The sequence below is a fragment of the Magnolia sinica genome, chromosome 14 (assembly GCF_029962835.1).
Source record: "Magnolia sinica isolate HGM2019 chromosome 14, MsV1, whole genome shotgun sequence".
NCBI lineage: Eukaryota > Viridiplantae > Streptophyta > Magnoliopsida > Magnoliales > Magnoliaceae > Magnolia > Magnolia sinica.
Window position 1 is genome coordinate 54,886,371 of NC_080586.1, and position 18,348 is coordinate 54,904,718.

The following is an 18,348-nucleotide window of genomic DNA, read 5'->3' on the forward strand; positions in this document are numbered from 1 at the left end:
TGGTTTACCTTCAGCTCCAGCAGCATGTCTGGAACTAGATTGTTGGCCAGGAGAATCAAAAGGCCCTGCCCCGACCAGTTATCATGCCAGAAACTGCACTCACCCTGACCGAGAATCCATTGGACATTCCTGTCCAAGATAGGCAACAGCATGTAGATCTTTTTCCATAAAGGGGATGCAACGGCAGCCGGGCATCTCGATCCCATGGGGGAGAGGGCTTGGCCGTATTTGGCATTCATAAACTCACTCCACAAACTTGTATGGGCCTTAAATTTGAATGCCCAGCCCAACTTAAACCTAAGGGCCATCATAAATTCTTCCAACTTTCTAATACCCAACCCTCCTTCTTGCTTCATCTTCACAATCAAATTCCAGCCCCGCTAGTGGAGCTTTCTTTTACCGACAGTATAAACGGTCTGACCATTAAGGACCAGGGCCTTCTACTAGATAAGGGGATAGGAAACAAGCATGGGAAGCTATCACTCCCACCAAAACATGGTAGGTAGACAGGTAGTCACTCTTAAAGCAACAACATAGAAAGTGGGAAGCTAAAACAAGCAGGTTGAGCTCCCCGAGCCTCCGTCAATTCAGTTTTTCATACTATAGGCACCCTCCCGGTCCTTTTTTCCGTGCCCGAAAGTGTCCAGGCTGATGTATAGTCAATATTTTGTATATAATATCACCAGCTTTAAAAAAAAAAAAAAGTACAACATGGACGCCTATATCTTAATCAAACAAACAATAGATATCAATCGATACAACCAAACACACCATAATCCTGAATGAAGATTCATCTTATTAAGAACATCTTTCAGTGAGTCGGACCATCAAACCATCCTTCATGTGGAGAATTATCGAGAGTTTCGGAGACACAGGGTGTTCGTCCATCACCTCAATCTAAAAATTGTAAAGCAAGGCTGCTGTGATAGCCTTCATTTGAGTAAAAGCCACCTCCCTACCTAAGCAATCCCTCGGCCCAGTATTGAATGCTATGAACTTGTAGGACGGCTTGAATTTCAGACTACCTTGTTCAGTGATCCATCACTTTGGCTTGAATTCTAAGCAATCTTTCCCACATATTGCTTCCATCCTCCCCATCGAATACAAGGGGAATATAATCATTGTGTTTGGCCGGACTGTTTTACCACTGGGAAGAACGTCCATCTGAATAACTCCTTTGTGCTCGAATGGAACAGATGGGAATAGCCGCAGTGTTTCACAGAAGGCTGCATGTAGATAAACCAGCTTGTTAAGCTCCTCAGGTTCGAACACCGTTGGTAATTTCTCTTGCCGCACTTGTTCTTTTTTGGCTGAGATTGCCCTAAGTTCTTCCAAGATCTTGATTTCGGCTCTTGGATTCTTAGAAATCATCAAGAAGAACCATGTAATGCTGGCGCTTGTGGTGTCTTTACCTGCAGTCAAGAAATTCAACACTGTATCTCTGAGGAATCTATCAGATTCTGATCCTCCTTTGATCTCATCCATGTAAGATGTTAAAAGATCCCAAGATTTCTCCAAATCATTGGTTTCTTTCATTTGTTGCCTTCTCATTGAATTCTTTGGTATATGAAATTATGAATGGTTTTCCAAGCTTCACACATCTTCTTCTCCTTCCCTATCTTTAGCCACCTTAACAACCTCCACCAGTTGTAAGGCACCAAGTGACGGAATAACAACACCTCTCTCGCATAATCCATGGCCTTGACAATAGGAGGAAGATCAAGGAAGGTGGCAGATAGATAGTTGAGATCGACACCAATGACTAAGATGCAGGTGCTATCAAACATGAACCTTTGGAAGACGTCTTGCAAGTCTATGTATTTTCCTTGTTGTGCGATGTACTTAAGGACTGGGATAAGCGCCGTCTTCACCTTCTCTTTGCTAGTCTTGGCCAAGAACTGACGGAATCGTGTACATTTGAGATGGGTCTGAGCCATTTTACGTTGAAGTCTCCACGACTCTGATTCTGAATTGAGGATCCCATCCCCAAGTATATCGAACATCTCCTTGAAATCAGATCCCTTTGGGAAATTGGAGAAGTTGGTGCGCATGACATGATTCACATTAGCTGGATCGCATGTTACTACAATCTCCATTTGAGTGAACCATGGGCCGTAGAATACCCACTTGAGCCTACTTTCGGCCATGACTCCGGTTAACCAGTCATGTAAACGGTGGACGTTGAGAAGAAGGGATGGTAGCATGCCGACGATAGGCCAGTTCATGAGAACATGGCCTTTGCTGCTCAACATCGTCTTAATGAAGAAGAAACAAGTAAAGGGAAAGGCTATCAAGATTTCGGGGTGGCTACAAAGCATGTTGGATAAGGCCATGAACCATGCAGCCATGATTCTTGCCAAAGTGCTACTTTAGATTTTTCAAGCTTAATGAGGCTTTTAGCTGATGATTGTTTTATAGCCTGGCCCCCTATTATGATTTACGAAGAATGCAACCTGCATTTATTAGGCGGGAGCATCGTGAACAGTCTCGTCAATACAACCTGGCTTGGGTGGATCCAAAGTGAGTGGGACTGTTGAATGTGGGGCCCACCTTGATCTATACAACTATACCTAATGAGAATTCGAGGATGAGTTCCTTTGAAGTGGAGGAGACTGATGTAGAGCGGGTTACAGACAATTTCATGGCCAAGATGGACCAAAGAAGGCCCAATCGGAGGCAGAAGTAATCCATCAGATTGACGGTAAAAAAAAAGAGGCGGAAGTGATCCGGACCGTCAAAAACTTAAAATGGGCATACCTCGCAAATTAGAATGAGTTATCCGACATGTCATATATGATTTTGGAGTATAATGCACTACTTTAGCCACCCAACCCCATTATGCTTGGTTGCCCACGCCGAGTTTGCAATATTCCATTAGATCGACGGTCAAAATCCCATTTTATTTTTGTTTTTACTATTTATAGTAAATTTTAGTTTGATTGTAACTCTTCATCAATTGGGCTTTAGGAGATATGTCCAACATGAAAAGTTCTTAGAAAAATTAAGAGAATAATATGGTTAAGCCAAATAGGACACTTACTATTTTTGGCCGAAAACCAAGAAGTCTAGTAGAAATCATGATTGTCCATAAATAGTAAGTTTACTATTTATAATAAGCCACAATTTCTAGGAGTTTTAGTTGTAGAGATGGAATATGCACAAAATAATAGTGGTAATGCTTAGAAGAAGATTGGAAAAGGTAAGGAAGTAATTTTGCTTTCAAGATGGTGATTGTTAAAATTGTGACACTAAAATCACCATGGGTTTATTCATTTTTATGAACCCATATATGTGGCTCATGTTTCACGTGCTAACAAGGTCCAAGTGTTAGTGGACCTTTTGAGGGGTATTTTTGACATTTCCTTCTTCAGATGTTGGCTTTTAGGGTTAGTTATGTCAAGGTTAAGAGATAGTTATGATTTTAGGTTATTTTTAGTGTTTTGAGAGCCTAAGGGTAGAGAGCTAGGCTTTTTGTTGTAAGGTCTCTACATTCCTGTAATTTTATCTAAATAGTAAATTGATCATCACTTTGTGCCTTGAATTTTTCCCTCAAGGGTTTTCCATGTAAAAAATCATATGTTTTATGTGTGGCTGCTCAACTATATTTTTCTCTTGTTTGTTTCATTTCATATTAAAGTACTTCGATTGGGTTGGTTCTCCAAATTAGCCAGCCTCAATTAATTAAGTCTTAGATAATAATGATGATTTTCTATTGTTTTTAAATAGCCTAGTTATTCACCACTTTTATTTGACTATATTTGCCTAAATTGACTGAACCGGATAGATTTTTTTAGCATTCACTATCATGTATGGGCGATCCTTCTAGATGGGGTTTGAGACCACACATACAACACGATGTTCCGCACCTTCCATTTTACGAAGGATCCTACCTCTAATGGAAGAATCCTAACCCTTGGATCAGTGTCCTTCAAATAGACGACTTATGAAAAAAATCAGGTAGCAATATATATCAGAGGTTAAATATAACACATAAGGAAGATTTTAGGTTCCCATAAGTTCCTAGAAATCTCCTCAATTCCAATTTACTCAGCCGAGTTAGGTCACCGAATTTTAAAACTATGTTGTGTGTGTGTGGCACAAAAGCATTATTTTAGTTTAGTTTCCGCTTTTGCATGTAGGTATGATACACTCTCGTGGGTCCTTACTCACGCCTAGGTGGTAAACTTACAAGAGTTTCAACATGAAGTCACTGGCTCGAGCATTTTTCATATTATTTTAAGGCATGAACCCAAAAATCAGATAGATCAAAGCTCAATCAGACCACACCACATAAAGCAGTTGGGACAATCACCCATCGTTAAAACCTTCCCACCGCCTAATTACCATCATGTTTATCGCCATCTTACCTATGATCTAACGCCCAGCAATTAAGATAACGTTCAACATTTTATGTGTATATGACATCCAATCCATCTAAGGTGGATTACATAGTCTAACGTCTAGCGATTACATCATTACAGGATTAATTAACGCATTAAATTACGCTACTTCTGGGCGGAAAACGGATTGGCTACGCACCTGCCACCAACCCTGTGGCTGATGGTCGGTGCTATGTGGGCCCATCATGATGTATATGTTTCATCCATTCCGTTCATCCGTTTTTACATATCATTTTAGGGTTTTATCTCAAAAATGAGAGGGATATAATTCTCAGGTGGACCACAACACAGGAAAACAATAGTCATTGGATATCCACCATTTAAATCCTCCTAAGGTCCTCTGTACTGTTTATTTGACATCAAATCTGTTGATTAGCTCATACAGATCCAAATGAAGGGAAAAAAAAAACAAATATCATCTTGATCCAAAACTTTTATGTCCCCCAAAATTTTTTAATGGTCAACGTTAATTCATCATTGTTTCCTGTAATGTGGTCCACTTAAGATTGGGATATACCTGATTTTTGGTATTATACCACAAAATGATCAAGAAAAATAGACATGCTATATGGGATGAAACACATACATCATTGTATGGCCCACTGAGCACCGACCACGGGCTGGCAGAGGAGTAGTCAATCCGTTTCCCTTCTCCGCCAGCATTTACGCTGGCTGATTAGCTACGGAACTTAGCGAGTCTCGCTACTGAAGTGATGTCACATTGTGTAGCCCCTATCATGATGAATGTGTTGCATCACACCGTTCATTCATTTGGAAAGATCACTTTATTACATGAGACAAAGAACTAGGCAGATCCAAAGTTCAAATGGATCCCACCACAGAAAACAATGGGGATTGAATGCCTACCCCTAAAAATCTTGAGGCTACATAAGTTTTCGATCAAGCTGATATTTGTGTTTTCCCTTATTCCATGTATGTGTTAACTTATAAACAGGTTGGATATCAAATGTACATCATGGTGGGTCCTATGAAGGTGTCAATGGTGAATGTCATTCTCCCCACTGTTTTCTGTGGTGGGGTTTACTCGAGCTTCGGATCTACATCATTCTTTGACTCAAGCCTTAAAATGATCTCTCCAAATGTATGAACAGTGTGGATACAACACATACATCATGGTGGCCCCACAGAACGTGTGACATCACTTCGGATTTAGTAGCTAATCCGCAACTGCCAGCATTATGAGCATTAACTTCCCACCGTAAAATACGCTTACCATATGTTTTTGGAAACACATATCATGGACTTCCACTCTATTTTTTTTATGGGTATACTTAATATATATGTGAGATCCACTCCAACCATTAGCGGTATAATTAAATAATAAGCGTAGTGGAAATAAATCAAGCTAACCAGCAACTCAAATGGGCCACACTAATGAGAAATATTAGGAGAGAGACATCCACATTGATTTTTACAAGGCCAATCACGACAAAACTTTGAAATCTATTCCAACCATTAGATGTCATACCAAAGTAAGCCTAGGTCCCAAAAATCAGGTGGTTTCTATATCAATCATGTGAGCCACACTAGGGGAAACTGTTTGGAGGGTGAACCTTTCCATGTATACTAATTCCGGTAGTGTGGTATTGAACTAGGGATGGGAATAAATTTTGAGAACTTACTCTATAATGGAGTGACATACGCAATGGTCAGGGTTGATTTTTCATTAACACCATGATGGCCCACTCAAGCCATGGCCACTTTCTATGCTAAGATGTAATTAGTACGCAATGAAAGCATTTACATTAATTAAGAAGAAAGTTTTCATTAAATGCACAGCTGGTTGTGTGTGAGCATTACTATATATATATATATATATAGGGACAGAGAGAGATGCTCACGCACAACTACTTGGACTTAATTAATGCTAAGTAATGTTGAGAGACATTGGATTTTGTTTCACAGTACCTTTCAAAAAGGTGCTTCAAAATGGTCATTGGCTTGGGTGGGCCTGTTGTGGTAATGTAAAATTCACCCAATTATTACATGTGCCAACCCATGTTAGACTTAGGGACTGAAAATCAACCCCATTGGTGGTTCAGGTGGACCGCACAATTGGAACCAGTGTGCTGAAAAATCTCACCCTCCAAAATGGTTCATTTGATGAGGTCCACTTGAAACACATGTGGATCTTATATTTGGTTCCCTCACATAGCCTTTGCTGTCACATCTAACGGTTGGAGTGGATTTCACATGATCATGGTTGGAGTCCTATAAAAATCAAAGGTGGACATCTCTACTTCAACTGTTCTATTGGTGTGGCTCACCTGAATTACAAGTCTGGTTTATATTTTGGCTCTAGACTTGCAGTGAAATTGCACATATGATGGTCGGAGTGGATCTTACATATATGACAGGGTGGGCCATATCAAAAATCAAGGTTGGTTTTGTCTCCTGCTGCGAAACTTCTTCCGATTCCAACAGAAAAGGTACGTGTTTCCAATGAAGTGCGTGTTTCCAGTAAAGTGCGAGTGGATTAGGTGCAACATGTTCTCACACAGTACAGTGCATCCCAGACCCTGGACCTACCTTGACATACGTATTGTATATCCATGCCCTACATCTATATTTTCAGCTCGTGATAGGACATTATTCAAAAAAATGAAGTAGATTAAATTTTCAGGTGGACCACACCACAGAAACTGTGGTGATCGGCCATTAAATACCTTTTGTGGTCCAAAAGTTTTGTATCAAGCTGAAATTTGTTTTTTATTTTTATTTTACTTCATCAAGGTCTTTGTGACCTTTTAAATAAGTTGTGTGTCAATTAAAAAATTACAGTGGGCCCTAAGAAATGTTTAACGGTAAGAGTTCAATATCCACTATTTTCTATGGTGTGGACCACTTAAGATTTATAACTGCTTCATTTTCTGATAATATTCTAAAATGAGCTGAAAAAACCAATGGACAGCGTGGATATATAATACCTACATCAAGATGGGTGGCATGATCAGAGACGAACTGGGTTGCGTAAGGGACCGCACTTAATCCACTCTTTTTTTTCTTTTCTTTTCTTTTTTTCCTAACATGGCCCTTTTTTCTTGTAACGGAGCCGAAGAAGCTTTACCGCATAAGAAGAACTCTTTACTTTATTTTTATTGGCCATCGTGATGTGCATGTGAGATCCACTGCAACCGTCAGATGTGTCATCTCATTCTACGTTTCATGACAAAATACGAGACTGACTTGTAATCCCAACAGGCCACACCAATAAAACCGCAGAGGGAGAGACGTCTACCTTTGATTTTTACAGGACCCACAGTCATGAGTAAGTGAAATCCACTCCAATCATTAGATGCAATACCAAAGGTTATGCGCAGAACTCCAAAAATCAGGGCCATGCTTCATTTAAGTATGCCTCATTAAAGGAATCATTTTTGAAAGGTGAGATATCCGATTGTGCGGTACACTTGAACCATGGATGGAGTTGATTTTCGGTTCGTATGTCTAACATGGGGTGAAAAACGTAATGGTCAGGGTGGATTTTACATTAACACTACAGCGTGGCCCACCCAAGCCTGGATCATTTTCAAATGACCTCTTGAAAAGCTAAAGTAAAGCTAACGCCCTCTCCCTTAACATTAATTAGCATTAATTAATGCAACTAGGTGTGTGTATTGTATTTAAGAGAAAATTTTTCCAATTAAACGCCCAGCTAGTTGGACCAAAATGCAAGTGTCCAACTAGTTGTGTGTGAGCATTGTCCGGACGGTTTATCTGCCGGTTCAACTGTATGTGAGCAAGTCTCAAAAAATCTCTTAAAATAGGCAAATCCCCGCCTTTAAATATGTGGTGTACATGCAGACAATTAAGAAGGTAGATACTTCTGCAGTCTTAATTGCTAAAGAGCAGCACGAGAAAAGTGTGAATATCCTGCCAGTGCCAGACCATCCACCTACTCGTAAACCCTGTAACGAGTAATCACTAATCGGATTAGTACAATATTCAGGTTAGTGCAACATTCCGGTGAGCCAAACCACAGTATCATCTAGCCCAGTTTTCAAGTGGGCCACACCACAGTACCACACTTACTACAGGAAAACATGGAGAACCACCCACTCCAAATAGTGTGATGGCACACATGATGGCTGGACTCGCCATATTTTTTGAGCGTCCCATTTTCATGCATGGGCGATCGTTTTGGATGGGGTTTGATACTACACATACACTATGGTGGGCCCCACATTCCATTTTCCAAAGGTAAGAATATTGATCTTTAGATTAGTGTCTTTCATATAGACGGCTTATAATTAAGAAATCAAGTACTGGTATGTGTGACAGTGTGAGAGGCTGAATCTATTCGATTAACCTAATGACTCTGCTGAAATCTCCTCGATTCCAGTTAAATCTGCTGAATCAACTCAATTGACCCAGTTTTAAAACTGGACGCGGATTAGCTACTGACAGGTTGAGTAGCCAGACTCGCTACTGAAGTGACATCACCAACTTATGTGGGCCCCACCCTGATATATGTTTTGTATCCACACCGTCCATCCATTTTTAGAGATTATTTAGGGCATTAGACAAAGAATGAGTCAGATCCAAGGATGGATTGGACCCCACCACAGAAAACAGTGGAGAGAGTGACGCCCAACTTTGAAACCTTCCGAAGGTCCACCATGATGTTTATTTGAGATCCAACCTGTTCATGTGTTAAAGAATACATGAAAGAAGGGAAAAGAAAAATATCAGATTGATCGAAAATTTTTGTGGCCCTCAGAACTTTTTAATGGTGGGCATCACTCTCCCCACTCTTTTCTGTAGTGGGGTCCATTCGATATTTGGATCTGACTCATTCTTTGGATTATGCCCTAATATGATCTCTCCAAATGGATGGATGGTTTGGATACAAAACATACATCATGGTGGGGCCCACAGAAGTTGGTGACGTCACTTCAGCAGCGAGTCTCCCTACTCAGCCTCTCAGTATCTAATTCGTGTCCTTTAAAACTATGGTGCATGTGTGGCACACAAGTGTTATTTTCGCTCCTGCTTAAGCATGTAGGTATGTTATACTCTGATTTTCAGACTGTACGAGTGAGATGCATGGTTTAGAGATAGGGAGTGTTGGTTCATCTGCTTATGCAACCATATGTTATGGAAAATGATTTGATTAAAAAATATTTTAAATAAAAAATTATATATAAATATATAAAATGTTTGAAAAAACTTAGTTTTTTGTGTTTTGGGAATATTCTCATTTCGAAAAGGAAATAAGAAAATTTTCTCTTAATAAGTAAGGTATTGAGAACTTTACTATTTGCTTGGTGAATTAGAGAAGTATAGTGACTTATGTTTTGAACCGGAACACATGGGCTTGAGTATGGTCTTGATGTGAGAGTGTAGGCATGTGAGGCAGTGTGGCAAATGGGTTAAGTATCTAGATTCAGAGTGTTGTGGGTAAGAGGTTTGACAAAGACCTATTTATCTTATATAAGAGCTAAAACTAGCTGTTTAAGAGGCCCGATATAGCTCATCAAGTAATAAATCAGACTATGCAGAAACTACTGCATGTGGCTAGCACAACAATCATAAACGACACTGTTTCTAAACGTTGTTTTTCCCATATGCAAAATGGTCAAAAATTACCAAATAACAACTAGTTTCTCTCAGTTATTATTATGACCTTGAACCAAAACTTTTTGCTACCCTTGCTTATATGAACCGAGCTTGGCTAGTTCATTTCAACAACACAAGCCATTCGATTCATCACCTCATATAAACCAGTAAAGCTCCAAAGTATATTATGATCAAGCGATCGAGTTCAATATGAACATTAAGCCAGCAAGTCCACAAGATTCAAACCAGTGTAATGGTCTAAGCTAGAAGATATTTGTGTCAGCAGTATCAATTACTTTGAGAAGGGGTGAATAACTCTTTAAGGATAGCGTCATCACATGTGCTTCAACATGTCCTTAATATTTTTAATTTCTTTTCTTCTATTTTACAATAATTATAAATCTATAATTTGAGAAAATATCAAATTCCTAACACTATAATTAAACAATGTCTCAAAAAATCTCTTAAAATAGGCAAATCCCAACCTTTAAATTTGTGGCCTAGATGCAGACAATTAAGAAGGCAGATGCATACAGTTGAAGACAGTTGCATCAACCATCTGAATAACTGAAGACGAGCCCAAGAAAAGTGTGAACAACATCCTTGTCATTTTGTGTGAGAGAGACTTGACACAGAATTCATGGTAATTGTGACAGACCATCCACCTAACTCATAAACCCTGTCACAAGAAAAATCAGGTTAGTACAATATTACAATACCACCAAACCCAGTTTTCAAATGGGCCACACCAAAGTACCACACCTACTATAGGAAAAGATGGAGAACCACCAAAAAACACTCCAAAATATGCTCGATGGCGCAGATGATAGTTGGACATGTTTGATTTTTTTTAGCATTCCATTTTCAGGTATGGGTGATCTTTTTTGGGTGGGGTTTGATACCACCAATAAACCATGATGGCCCTACCTCTAATGGAAGAATCTTGATCAGTGTCCTTAAAACAGATGACTCATAAGAAATCAGGTAGCGGTATGCGTGAGAGGGTAAATATACGATATAATAAAGATTCTTCAGTCTGACAAGGCAATCTGTCAACTCATGACTGTGTCACACTTCCCAGAAGAAGTGGATTGCACACTGACACTCGCTACTGGGCAGTGCTCTATGGGCCCCACCATGATGTGTCTTTTATCCATGTTGCCCATTTATTTTGGAACATTATTTCAGGGAATGAGTCCAAAAATGAGGCAGATATAAATCTCAAGCAGACCACAGGAAAATAGTGGTAATTGAACGCCTACCATTAGAAACTTCTTAGGGCCCTATGTAATGTTTATTTCCTAATTAACCTGTTGATTAGTTCACATAGACCTGGATGAAAGGAAAACAAAAATATCAGCTTGATCCAAACCTTTTGTGCCCTAAGAAGTTTTTTAGAGAGAGAGAGAGAGAATTCTATCAATGAAAAGAGGTTTGCTAACATACGCACATTAGAGAGCCACTTAGGGCCCGTTTGGATCTTAAGTTGCTTAAGATAAGTTACTTGTGCCATAACTAAATTATCTTAGTTTCTACTTGTTAAGAAGATAAGTATGCTTGGTAGACAACTTCTCAGCTTCTCCTCTTTTTTGTCTCTCTAAGCAACTTACCAAAAGCGAAAAAGCTAAAAAAAGTAACTAAAGTAATCAAGTATTTTTAAGCAAAAAAGTTACTTATAACTAATCATAAACCAAACTTATCTAAAATAAGTTATCTACTGTTGTAAGTTAAAAAAGCAACTTATTTGGTGGTATCCAAACGGGCCCTTAACCTTCACATGTATTAAAGTGGCATAAGTGTTGAGCAATCTTATCCACCCATGGAGGGTCCGACAATGTAAATATGCTTATCCGACCCACCAAAAGGCCTAAAGACCTGATGGCTATCAAACCCAGTACAGGTCGTCAAGAAACAAGACCCAAACAGATAAAACTTGGAACCAATTAGCATAGGTCCCAACCCTACCGCGACCCATTAATCACCCTCAATGTTCATTCTTGCCAGACTGTTCTGTTTATTTTAGCCAATTCATTTTTCCAATAATCCAACGTGGCACAAGCGCAGCCCCAGGACACACATTAGGTGGATACCACTACAAACCTAGCCAAGCTCAGAAATCAAGTTGCTCTACTGATAAGGTGGGCTGCACATGCATATTGAAAATGCAAATACGCACGTGCGCGGGGGAACCCTCACCTGCGAACTAGTTCGTATGTAGTACATACGAACTTTTTTGAGAACTCATCATATCTGATGAATCTTGCAAATCTGAACGGTCCATATGAAGAAGAACCTCATGAAACTCCCTGGTATGAATTTTTACTTTGATCCGAGACTTTGGTGGGCCATGAAAAATGTAAACAGTTTCTTCCCTTGATTTGAATTTCTCTTTGCTATGGCCCACCAGAATCTTAGATCAGGGTGAAAATTCACCCCCCAAGGTTTCATGGGATTCCGCATCTTATGGACCGTTCGGATTCGACACCCGTGTGCAAAGGTGCACACATGCATAGGTGCGTAGGTGAGCATGCCTCTCTCTCTCTCTCTCTCTCTCTCTCTCTCTCTCTCTCTCTCTCTCTCTCTGCAAAGGTGCACACGTGCATAGGTGCGTAGGTGAATATATAGATAGATAAATCCCTTGGTCTAAGACTCTGGGAATTGGGTGGTGATGTAGAGCGGGCTGTAGATGTATTCTTAGCATAAATTGATCCAAAGAAGCCCAAATGAAAGTGGACCTAGTCCGTCAGATCCGGACTCAGTCCTATGTAAGGCATGATGTAACAAGCTTTATGTGCATATGGAACGAAGAAATTCATTCTGGATATAGAGAAATTGTGATTTGAAGTGCGAATCATAAATCAATTATAACTTTTAGTGCAGGTATCATTACGAGATGCACGACCTATGACTTTTGACTGGACTAGGCTATCCGGGGTCAATCGACTCTTGTAAGTGAATCGCACTTCTAATTCCCAACCCTTCTTCTTGCTTCGTCTTCACAATCGAATTCTAGCCCCGCTAGTGGAGCTTTCTTTTACCGACAATATAAACGGTCTGACCATTAAGGACCAGGGCCTTCTACTAGATAAGGGGATAGGAAACAAGCATGGGAAGCTGTCACTCCCACCAAAACATGGTAGGTAGACAGGTAGTCACTCTTAAAGCAACAACATAGAAAGTGGGAAGCTAAAACAAGCAGGTGGAGCTCCCCGAGCTTCCGTCAATTCAGTTTTTCATACTATAGGCACCCTCCCGGTCCTTTTTTCCATGCCCGAAAGTGTCCAGGCTGATGTATAGTCAATATTTTATATATAATATCACCAGATTTTTTTTATTTTTTATTTTTAAAAAAGTACAACATGGATGCCTATATCTTAATCAAACAAACAACAGATATCAATCGATACAACCAAACACACCACAATCCTGAATGAAGATTCATCTTATTAAGAACATCTTTCAGTGAGTCGGACCATCAAACCATCCTTCATGTGGAGAATTACCGAGAGTTTCGGAGACACAGGGTGTTCGTCCATCACCTCAATCTGAAAATTGTAAAGCAAGGCTGCTGCGATAGCCTTCATTTGAGTAAAAGCCACCTCCCTACCTAAGCAATCCCTCGGCCCAGTATTGAATGCTGTGAACTTGTAGGACGGCTCGAATTTCAGACTACCTTGTTCAGTGATCCATCGCTCTGGCTTGAATTCTAAGCAATCTTTCCCCCATATTGCTTCCATCCTCCCCATCGAATACAAGGGGAATATAATCATTGTGTTTGGCCGGACTGTTTTACCGCTGGGAAGAACGTCCGTCTGAATAACTCCTTTGTGCTCGAATGGAACAGATGGGAATAGCCGCAGTGTTTCACAGAAGGCTGCATGTAGATAAACCAGCTTGTTAAGCTCCTCAGGTTCGAACACCGTTGGTAATTTCTCTTGCCGCACTTGTTCTTTTTTGGCTGAGATTGCCCTAAGTTCTTCCAAGATCTTGATTTCGGCTCTTGGATTCTTAGAAATCATCAAGAAGAACCATGTAATGCTGGCGCTTGTGGTGTCTTTACCTGCAGTCAAGAAATTCAACACTGTATCTCTGAGGAATCTATCAGATTCTGATCCTCCTTTGATCTCATCCATGTAAGATGTTAAAAGATCCCAAGATTTCTCCAAATCATTGGTTTCTTTCATTTGTTGCCTTCTCATTGAAATTCTTTGGTATATGAAATTATCAATGGTTTTCCAAGCTTCACACATCTTCTTCTCCTTCCCTATCTTTAGCCACCTTAACAACCTCCACCAACTGTAAGGCACCAAGTGACGGAATAACAACACCTCTCCCACATCATCCATGGCCTTGACAATAGGAGGAAGTTCGGGGAAGGTGGCAGATAGACAGTTGAGATCGGCACCAATGACTACGATGCAGGTGCTATCGAACATGAACCTTTGGAAGACGTCTTGCAAGTCTATGTATTTTCCTTGTTGTGCGATGTACTTAAGGACTGGGATAAGCGCCGTCTTCACCTTCTCTTTGCTAGTCTTGGCCAAGAATTGACGGAATCGTGTACATTTGAGATGGGTCTGAGCCATTTTACGTTGAAGTCTCCACGACTCTGATTCTGAATTGAGGATCCCGTCCCCAAGTATATCGAACATCTCCTTGAAATCAGATCCCTTTGGGAAATTGGAGAAGTTGGTGCGCATGACATGATTCACATTAGCTGGATCGCATGTTACTACAATCTCCATTTGAGTGAACCATGGGCCGTAGAATACCCACGTGAGCCTACTTTCTGCCATGACTCCGGTTAACCAGTCATGCAAACGGTGGACGTTGAGAAGAAGGGATGGTAGCATGCCGACGATAGGCCAATTCATGAGAACATGGTCTTTGCTGCTCAACATCGTCTTAATGAAGAAGAAACAAGTAAAGGGAAAGGCTATCAAGATTTCGGGGTGGCTACAAAGCATGTTGGATAAGGCCATGAACCATGCAGCCATGATTCTTGCCAAAGTGCTACTTTAGATTTTTCAAGCTTAATGAGGCTTTTAGCTGATGATTGTTTTATAGCCTGGCCTCCTATTATGATTTATGACGAATGCAACCTGCATTTATTAGGTGGGATCATCATGATCAGTCTCGTCTATTCAATACAACCTGGCTTTGGTGGATCCGAAGTGAGTGGGACTCTTGAATGTGGGGCCCACCTTGATCTATACAACTATACCTAATGAGAACTCCAGGATGAGTTCTTTTGAAATGGAGGAGACTGATGTAGAGTGGGTCACAGACAATTTCATGGCCAAGGTGGACCAAAGAAGGCCCAATCGGAGGCAGAAGTAATCCATCAGATTGACGGTAAAAAAAAACAGAGGCGGAAGTGATCCGGACCGTCAAAAACTTAAAATGGGCATACCTCGCAAATTAGAATGAGTTATCCGACATGCCATATATGATTTTGGAGTATAATGCACTACTTTAGCCACCCAACCCCCTTATGCTTGGTTGCCCACGCCGAGTTTGCAATATTCCATTAGATCGACGGTCAAAATCCCATTTTATTTTTGTTTTTACTATTTATAGTAAATTTTAGTTTGATTGTAACTCTTCATCAATTGGGCCTTAGGAGTTGTGTCCAACATGAAAAGTTTTTAGAAAAATTAAGAGAATAATATGGTTAAGCCAAATAGGACACTTACTATTTTTGGCCGAAAACCAAGAAGTCTAGTAGAAATCATGATTGTCCATAAATTGTAAGTTTACTATTTATAATAAGCCACAATTTCTAGGAGTTTTAGTTGTAGAGATGGAATATGCACGAAATAATAGTGGTAATGCTTGGAAGAAGATTTGAAAGGTAAGGAAGTAATTTTGCTTTCAAGATGGTGATTGTTAAAATTGTGACACTAAAATCACCATGGGTTTATGCATTTTTATGAGCCCATATATATGGTTCATGTTTCACGAGCTAACAAGGTCCAAGTGTTAGTGGACCTTTTGAGGGGTATTTTTGACATTTCCTTCTTCAGATGTTGGCTTTCAGGGTTAGTTATGTCAAGGTTAAGAGTTAGTTATGATTTTAGGTTATTTTTAGTGTTTTGAGAGCCTCAAGGGTAGAGAGCTAGGCTTTTTGTTGTAAGGTCTTTACATTCCTGTAATTTTATCTAAATAGTAAATTGATCGTCACTTTGTGCCTTGAATTTTTCCCTCAAGGGTTTTCCATGTAAAAAATCATATGTTCTATGTGTGGTTGCTCGTCTATTTTTTTCTCTTGTTTGTTTCGTTTCATATTAAAGTACTTCGATTGGGTTGGTTCTCCAAATTAGCCAGCCTCAATTAATTCAGTCTTAGATAATAATGATGATTTTCTATTGTTTTTAAATAGCCTAGTTATTCACCACTTTTATTTGCCTAAATTGACTAAACCGGATAGATTTTTTTAGCATTCACTATCATGTATGGGCGATCCTTCTAGATGGGGTTTGAGACCACACATACAACACGATGTTCCCCACCTTCCATTTTACGAAGGATCCTACCGCTAATGGAAGAATCCTAACCCTTGGATCAGTGTCCTTCAAATAGACGACTTATGAAAAAAATCAGGTAGCAATATATATCAGAGGTTAAATATAACACATAAGGAAGATTTTAGGTTCCCATAAGTTCCTAGAAATCTCCTCAATTCCAATTTACTCAGCCGAGTTAGGTCACCGAATTTTAAAACTATGTTGTGTGTGTGGCACAAAAGCATTATTTTAGTTTAGTTTCCGCTTTTGCATGTAGGTATGATACACTCTCGTGGGTCCTTACTCACGCCTAGGTGGTAAACTTACAAGAGTCTCAACATGAAGTCACTGGCTCAGGCATTTTTCATAATTTGAGAAAATATCAAATTCCTAACACTATAATTAAACAATGTCTCAAAAAATCTCTTCAAATAGGCAAATCCCAACCTTTAAATTTGTGGCCTAGATGCAGACAATTAAGAAGGTAGATGCATACAGTTGAAGACAGTTGCATCAACCATCTGAATAACTGAAGACCAGCCCAAGAAAAGTGAGAACAACATCCTTGTCATTTTGTGTGAGAGAGACTTGACACAGAATTCATGGTAATTGTGACAGACCATCCACCTAACTCATAAACCCTGTCACAAGAAAAATCTGGTTAGTACAATATTACCATACCAGTAGGCCCAGTTTTCAAATGGGCCACACCAAAGTACCACAGCTACTATAGGAAAAGATGGAGAACCACCAAAAAAACACTCCAAAATATGCTCGATGGCGCAGATGATAGTTGGACATGTTTGATTTTTTTTAGCATTCCATTTTCAGGTATGGGTGATCTTTTTTGGGTGGGGTTTGATCCCACCAATAAACCATGATGGCCCTACCTCTAATGGAAGAATCTTGATTAGTGTCCTTAAAACAGATAAGACTCATAAGAAATCAGGTAGCGGTATGCGTGAGAGGGTAAATATATGATATAATAAAGATTTTTCAGTCAACTCATGACTGCGTCGCACTTCCCAGAAGAAGTGAATTGCACACTGACACTGCTGGTGGTGTCGTCGCTACTGGACAGTGCTCTGTGGGCCCCACCATGATGTGTCTTTTATCCATGTCGCCCATTTATTTTGGAACATTATTTCAGGGAATGAGTCCAAAAATGAGGCAGATATAAATCTCATGCAGACCACAGGAAAATAGTGGTAATTGAACGCCTACCATTAGACGCTTCTTAGGGCCCTATGTAATGTTTATTTCCTAACTAACCTGTTGATTAGTTCACATGGACCTGGATGAAAGGAAAACAAAAATATCAGCTTGATCCAAACCTTTTGTGCCCTAAGAAGTTTTTTAGAGAGCGAGAGAATTCTATCAATGAAAAGAGGTTTGCTAACATACGCACATTAGAGAGCCACTTAGGGCCCGTTTGGATCTTAAGTTGCTTAAGATAAGTTACTTGTGCCATAACTAAATTATCTTAGTTTCTACTTGTTAAGAAGATAAGTATGCTTGGTAGACAACTTCTCAGCTTCTCTTCTTTTTTGTCTCTCTCAGCAACTTAGGAAAAGCGAAAAAGCTAAAAAAAATGTAACTAAAGTAATCAAGTATTTTTAAGTAAAAAAGTTACCTAAAACTAATCATGAACCAAACTTATCTAAAATAAGTTATCTACTGTTGTAAGTTAAAAAAGCAACTTATTTGGTAGTATCCAAACGGGCCCTTAACCTTCACATGTATTAAAGTGGCATAAGTGTTGAGCAATCTTATCCACCCATGGAGGGTCTGACAGTGTAAATATGCTTATCCGACCCACCAAAAGGCCTAAAGACCTGATGGCTATCAAACCCAGTACAGGT

The 18,348-nt window shown here is 39.8% G+C and overlaps 2 protein-coding genes across 2 annotated transcripts; both read right to left on the reverse strand.

The window, feature by feature from the left end:
* Nucleotides 1–1,547: 1,547 nt before the first annotated feature.
* On the reverse strand, nt 1,548–2,252 carry LOC131224975 (noroxomaritidine synthase-like). The gene has a single exon (XM_058220410.1). The coding sequence runs from the start codon at nt 2,250–2,252 to the stop codon at nt 1,548–1,550; it is 705 nt and encodes a 234-aa protein (XP_058076393.1).
* An 11,174-nt stretch (nt 2,253–13,426) lies between these two features.
* LOC131224976 (cytochrome P450 86B1-like) lies at nt 13,427–14,881 on the reverse strand. Its single transcript, XM_058220411.1, has one exon. The coding sequence runs from the start codon at nt 14,879–14,881 to the stop codon at nt 13,427–13,429; it is 1,455 nt and encodes a 484-aa protein (XP_058076394.1).
* Between the last annotated feature and the right edge of the window lie 3,467 nt (nt 14,882–18,348).